At 37.1% G+C, this 7,278-nt stretch overlaps 1 protein-coding gene across 1 annotated transcript in view; it reads right to left on the bottom strand.

The window, feature by feature from the left end:
* Positions 1–6,181, bottom strand: part of LOC132039461 (coatomer subunit beta'-2-like) — an 11,281-nt gene extending 5,100 nt beyond the window's left edge. The window contains exons 1-8 of the mRNA XM_059429937.1: positions 5,950–6,181; positions 4,919–4,939; positions 4,748–4,809; positions 3,797–3,851; positions 822–858; positions 393–718; positions 166–297; positions 6–75 (exon numbers count right to left, since the gene is read on the bottom strand). Of these exons, the coding sequence (XP_059285920.1) occupies positions 6–75; positions 166–297; positions 393–718; positions 822–858; positions 3,797–3,851; positions 4,748–4,809; positions 4,919–4,939; positions 5,950–5,952 (706 nt within the window). The 5' untranslated portion in view covers positions 5,953–6,181. The remainder of the gene's footprint in view (positions 1–5; positions 76–165; positions 298–392; positions 719–821; positions 859–3,796; positions 3,852–4,747; positions 4,810–4,918; positions 4,940–5,949) is intronic.
* Positions 6,182–7,278: the final 1,097 nt, after the last annotated feature.

Below are 7,278 nucleotides of genomic sequence, written 5' to 3'. Positions count from 1 at the left end.
AAAACATACAGCAGAGACATTGTGAGTGTGGCCTTCAAGAGTCTGAACACAACTTTTTGTCTGATAGTCCCACACCTATTTCATGGATACCAATACATAATATAATTCAAATCCTATATGTAAACAATAAGAATGGAACATGGGAAAAGATAAAGACTGGCAAACCTTAGCAGTGTGATCGTCAGAACCAGTAATTAGATAGGGTTTATCACCCCCAGTGAAATAGTCTACGCAATTAACCCCTTTAAGATGAGCATCCAGCGTGAAGTTTGGATCAGGAGAGCCAAGGTTCCAAATCTAAAAATGTTACATAGGTGAATGACATGAATGAATGTGTCAACCAATTTCTCGGAGGAGGAATGAATGAGATGAGGAAGGGCAACACCGCTTACCTTTATAGTCCGATCAAGAGATGCACTAGCAAAAGTATTGGTGTCTTTCGGATTAAAGGTGACTTGCATAACATAATGGGAATGACCTTCAAATATTTGAGTGCATAACCATCCCTTCTCCCAATCCCAGAGCTTTATTAGCATGTCATCAGATGACGACAGCACATATGGTAGTGTAGGATGGACAGCCACACACCTAATATAATCTGTGTGCGCCTCGAATACTTTGACTTTATCCATGGTATTGTAATTGTAAACACGAATAAACATGTCATCAGCACCAGCAACAACCCATTGCTTGCGTGGTATAAACTTCGCTGACCTAACTGCAGATCAATAACTTAGGTGTTTCAAAATATTGCAAACCTTAAATAAAGCAAAAGGTTGCCCAAACTGACCAACGAGGCCATTCAGCTAGCATAAACTAACCTGGTAATTCAGTAGCTTCGAAAGATTTTACCATTGTCTGCATCAAAATGAATTACCCATCAACATTCTTATCAACAATGCTATTAACTGCTTTTTTTGTTCAATTTTCCAAATGCTGATGCAATCTATTTTTCATATTAACTAACCGAAGATGTTAGATTTGCAAATAAACAAAGAACAGTAGTATTTGCGATGATTCAAAGAAGGTGAATATTTCATTTAAAATTCTGAACTCTTGTGAGAGCCATTTTCCATTTCAGATAGAATATTTAAGGGACAGTTTTGATACAAATGTTAATGACTTGTAGGTCCTCCATTGTTGCTAAAATAGATGTTATCCCGAAGAATGTAAAGAAGGTAAAGGAAGAAAAGGTAATGGATAAAGAACTAGAAGACACACACAGGTAAAGGATAAACCAAAGTGACTCAACTCACTAGTAACCTTAGCTTTTTGAAGTAAACAACAAGTGCTAAAGCCACAATCATTTTCACCTCTATAAGTAACTCTCTTCCAGGTTATCCATGTTCCTAATATTCAACAACTTGCTAGTAACTTGCATTGCAATATTGGCTCCCATTCGCAAGGGTGGCTCAGTTGGTTGAGCGTGGGGCTTTCATCATGGAGGTCTCGGGTTCGAGCCTCCCTGCCTACAACAGCAGGGGATTTGCCTTCTGGGTCGAGCTCGTCGCACGGGCCTTGCCTAGTGCGGATTATCTCTCTTTGTGTGGTTTCGAGCTATTGCACGGGAGTTGGGGTTTACCTCGTGTGCCCCGAAGGGTAAGCGGTACACGGTACCCATGTCATCAAAAAAAAATATTGGTTCCCTCCACATGAAGTATCTGGGTTTACCTCCTCAGGAAAAAGATAACTCTAAGCTATTTGGAATGGGATTCTTGAGTAGATGGAGAAGTTCTCAAATTAGAAGCAACAGAAACATATTATTAACCGTGTTCTAGATGCTCTCCCCACTTACACCATGTCTCTCCTTCCTACCCTAGCTCTATCTCTGCAGGCATGGACAAATTGAGGAGATTTTGTTGTTGTGTGCAACACAAACAAAATAAATTTGCCTTGTGAAGTGCAAAAATCTTACTATGACCAAAAGTTTGGTGGTCTTGGAATTAAGAATTTCAAACACCATAATGGAAGTCCTTGATGAAATGCTCATCGGAAGCTCAACGAGGACGAGAACAAACTTCGGAGGAAACAATTTTAATAAGACTTACTCTGGAAGAGAATGTTGATAATTTACTCCGGAAGCTCCCTAGTGTATCAGAATTTCAAGTGCACACATGGCATTGTTTTATGCCAACACATTTCATCCTTGTGGATCAATTTTGTTGCAAACTCGAGTTTTCTACTAGGAAATGATTGAAAAATCGGAACCCAGGGGTGTGGCCTGGTGGTCAATAAAGTGCATGCAAATCTTGTCAAGGTCCAAATCCCAGCAGAGACAAAAAACACTAGCCAATTTCTTCCCATCAACCTAAGACTTGATGATAGAGTTATCTTGTACATGTGCCAGTGGTGAAACATCAATTTTGTAGTATCGCTTTTTCAGGATTATGATCATTGACAGGGAAAAGTATGCCTAAGAGGCTTGATGACACACTGAAGCGCCGTCTAAGTGAGACGAAGTGCTCAACATGTTCCGTGTCTTGCTTCAGAGCTTAAGCATGCTTTAAGCGCGCCTTTGACAACACTTTGACAGGTACATGGTCAATCAGTCAAAGTGCGCACAAGCTGGCCCGGACACCACCAATATCACAAAAGAATCAAATTTTGGGAAGATGCTAGGTTGGGATACTATCCTTAAAAGAAAAATACATGGTATTTACATCATTTCTACTCTTCACAATGCTGAAATTGTTGATTTCATAGTACTCAATGATGGGACCTTTTTCTTGGAAGAAACACTAATGACAGGGAGGTTCAAAGAACATGTGACTTGTTGCAACCTAAACAACACTGTGCTGAACCAACATCAGTTTCATTCCATTAAATGGGGGAGCCAATAAGATGGTCTATTTTCTGTCGATTATTGCAACAAGATGATGCTCTCAAAAGCCAACATAGATTGCTGGCCATGGAAGAAGATTTGGCACAACAAGGCCCCTCTAAAGGTTTCCTGTTTTTCTTGGTTAGTGGCTAGGGAAACCTACCCCAATCAAACTAATCTTCAGACAAGAGGGTGTCACTGCGAGGTGACACGCCAGCTGGGGTGCATATTTTTTGCCATACTGAGAATATGCTGGACCACGCCACACTCACTTTCGAGCTTCTGAAGTTCTGGAACAGATATGGACTGAATAAGAGATCTCACAAAATCAGAATACTATCCCCCAGGGCATTTGGTGGACAGTTTGGATCGGAAGGAACCATATAATTTTTGAAGGCAAGAGAAATACTTAACCTTAAATTTAGCTCTGCCTCCATGATAGCTTTTTGGTGCAACCTAGTCTTTGTACAGGATGTGGATGCTATGTCAGACATAATTGGAATCTTGCACAACTTGTAACTATGTCTCAGTACTTAGTTTCTTTTTCTTTCATTAGTAAAATTCTTGATTAAGTATCAACTTTTTTTTGCATATTTATCTTTTTCTGATAATTAGTCTTGCATATCGTCCTTCTATACTACCATCCAATCCTCCCAACTCAAGTCTGCTACGCAAACTCACACATTGAAGAATCAGCACAGCCAACTCAAAAAGTCAAGTGGTCACGTTCCATGACTTGTTCATCTAAGTGTGGCCTGAATTGAACTACCACCAGACCAGCTACTCTAATTCTCCACATCTGTATATGACGATTGGTCCAATGCCATAAACGATACACCATTTCATCCATGTCATGGTATGCACATTCTATTTTGGAACGTCCTAAATCTATGGCATTCTTACGAGAAACTCACACATGTTTCTCAAAAGATTTAAGAGTTCAAGTTTATTAAAAAACAACATGATTTTGGATACCTGGGTCTGGTAGTTCCAGATGCATAGAGTCCCCGAATACAAACTTGCCAATATCCTGCAAGAAGGAAAAGAAAGTAATGAGCTGCAGAAAGCTAAAATTAATGATAAAATAAACAGCTAGTCTTAATCAAATGAACTCAACATCATACTACGCTCAACCCCACTCTACCTCCCACTCCAAAATATAAACAAATTTTTAATAAATTTTCTTTTCCTAGCAACATATCCCTCCAATAAACAATTCAATCAACTACCTCAATTCAAAACTATTTGGTGTCAGCTAAATGAATTCTCTATATCCATTTCGCTCTAATAGGGCCCGGTCAATCCAATGTACTCCTTCCGTTTCAATTTGTTTGTCTAGTTTTGACTTGGCACGTCGTTTATTTTTTTTATTTTTATTTTTTATGACATGGGAACCCGCAGCCCCTACCCTTCGGGTGCGCACAGGGTAAAGCCAGCTCCTGTGTAATAGCTCGCAAACCACACAGAAGAGATAACCCGCACTAGGCAAGCCCCGTGCGACGAGCTCAACCCAAAAGGCAAATGCCCTGCTGGCGTAGGCAGGGGGTTAGAAACCTGAGACCTCCATTATGAAAGCCCCATGCTCAACCAACAGAGCCACCCTTGCAGGTACTTGGCACGTCGTTTAAGAAAGTAAATAAGACTTTTGAATCACAAGTTACCAGTTTCAAAAAAAACTAAAGATATGTAGAATGTACCAAAATGCTTTTTAATCTTGTGGTCTTAAACATGTCATGTGGAAAGTTGGAATTAAAGAGTTGCCAAAATATGAAAGAGACATGTTGAAACAGACTAAAAAGGAAATTAAGGCAAACAAATTGAAATGGAGAGAGTATAACATTTCGAAATTAGAAAGCAGGCATAGATACTGGCATACTGCATCAGAAAACATATTGATCTAATTTTGTAACATGGAAGTTCAATTACCATGGCTCGGAAGGATGTAGATCGACAGACTTTACCCTTTCCGATCTTTGAGCAAGTTTCCTCTGATCCAACAACAACAGTCAGCAGAATGTTAATACATACCAAAAAAAAAAAAAAAATTACCACATACAAAACCATCAGTAGTATTTGAATTTGAATATTAGTACATACCTTAATCTCCAACCTCAAAGGCTGTTTCATTTCGAGTTCCAGATTGGAAAAAACACAATGCATCAAGTGAAATTAAGTTAGCAACAACAAAGCACCAGATCTCAAACAAGCTGTAATACTAAATGATATAATGTAATAAAGAAAAAAAAATATCATAAAAGTTACAATGATGATATTATGCCAAACGACAAGTTACTAAGAAGTTATGTTAGCAATGTAATAATATAATACTAAATGAGGTAAACTGTACTTAAAAAAAAAATAAGGATCATAAGAGGTATTTAGTGATTATATGATTCAACAACAACAACCCAGTGAAATCCACAACGTAAGTACGGGAGGGTAGAGTGTCTGTGACCTTACTCCTACCAAGGTAGGACGGCTGTTTCCGAAAGACCCTTGGCTCAATAAAAAAACATAAAAAGATTATATGATTCATTTCCTCTAATTTAAAAAAGATTAGTTATTTGGATGCATTGCATTGAGAAACAAAGATACTAAATTGCAATTTTTTTTCAAAAGAATATGATCTAATCATGTGTTCAAACAAATCATAATTTGATAATTGACATGATAAATACTTTTTCAATATTCCCCGCGCGGGTACATATACTAGTTAAGTTAGTAGCAACACAGTACCAGATCTCAAATAAGCTGAAACCCTACAAATGATGAATCTTCATAACAATTGATGAGAACTTATTACAATATTCGAACAGAAGATATAAAATTCGAGTGGAAGACACAATCAGTTGGCGCATTGTGTCATTTCGAAGTTCCAGAATGGTAAAAACACAATGCAGCAAAGTGAAATTAAGTTAGTAATTAACAAAGTATCAGATCTCAAACAACCTGAAACCCTAAACGAAACATGAATAATATGGATATACACTTTTAAAAATTATTCGAGCAATATATAAAATTCTAATCAGTTGGCGCGTCCGCCAAAACGAATCGGATCAGATTTGAATCAAATCAGATCCGAGTTGTTACAACACGCGAAAAATGATTAGGGGATGGTTGAAACTCACCATTTTATGGATGAATTGAGTGAATCAGAAATTAGTAAATGAAGAGCCCTACAGATCAGAGAAATTACAGTACGGTGAAGAGATCTTTCTAACTTGGAATTGCTTGTGAGAGAGAGAGAGAGAGCGAAGAAATGGAGTTTGCTAATCTAACAGCGGAACCTCTGTCTGTAATAAGATGGCAAGGGAAGTGAAAACAAAGGAGATTGTATCAAGAGTATTATCAATTGCACCCGGTAGCCACTTTACATGGAAATTTACAACAATGAACTAATATGGATTCTTCTTTAATTTTTAGACCAGCTTAGTTTAGTTTAGAAGAAAGAACAAAAAAAAAAACAGATTAACTACCCTAAACACCCCTGATCTATGATTCAATTATGGATGGGTCCCTATGTTTTAAAATTAAACACTTATACCTCTATATTATGAAGAAGGCAAATGTGCAATTTACTCCTTTAACTGTGTGTTTTAGAGCAGATATCACTCGTTAAAAAAATGGTGCATCTATACCTTATCGTTACACAAATGGTGCAAATATATTCTTTTACTGACGGAATTTTTTAAATAAATATTTAGTTTATTCTTTAATTAAGAAATGTCACATGGCTTTAATAAAGTAAGTCTATCCATTTTTTCTTTAATAGACTTATTTTTCGACGGAAAAGGGCCTAAAATGCCCTCAAACTATTGCAATTGGTAGAAAAATACCCTCCATCCACCTTTGAGCCCCCAAATATCCTTGTTGTCTACCTATGGGATCTAAAATACCCTTATTGCTAACACCCCATCTCTTTAAACACGTGGTAGCTTTTAATTGGTTACCATATTTAGTTAAATAATCTAATTAATTTTTAATAATGTTAACTGGATCAGCCTACCAACCCCACAACCCGACCCACCCCATCAAATAAACCCCCTGAACCCACTTAACCCATTTCATTAAAAGATCATTTAACATTAGCAAAACTAGCAAAAGTGTATTCACAAATTAGCAAAATTACAATAACTTCTTTTGTAGTGTTGGATAGAAAACACAGTATGTTTCATAACTTAATGCATCAGATTACATGAATGTATGAAATTGTGCTATCATTAAGCTGACTATTAGATAATTAACAAGCAATCATCTTTTATAACTCAAACAGTAGTAGTAAGTATTTTATATATGGACCAACAGTAGTCTTATAACTCAAACAGTTACTGTGAATGTCTTATAACAGCTTTTTATCTTACATTATTCCAATTTGTCTTAGAACTATTTTAACCGCGGCTGAATAATCTTTTAATGAAATGGGTTAAGTGGTTCTAAGGGTTTATTTGATGGGGGCG

Source organism: Lycium ferocissimum, chromosome 12 (assembly GCF_029784015.1).
Source record: "Lycium ferocissimum isolate CSIRO_LF1 chromosome 12, AGI_CSIRO_Lferr_CH_V1, whole genome shotgun sequence".
Classification (NCBI taxonomy): domain Eukaryota; kingdom Viridiplantae; phylum Streptophyta; class Magnoliopsida; order Solanales; family Solanaceae; genus Lycium; species Lycium ferocissimum.
The sequence above is the reverse complement of the archived record's forward strand: the minus strand, read 5'-3'. Positions and strand labels throughout refer to the sequence as shown.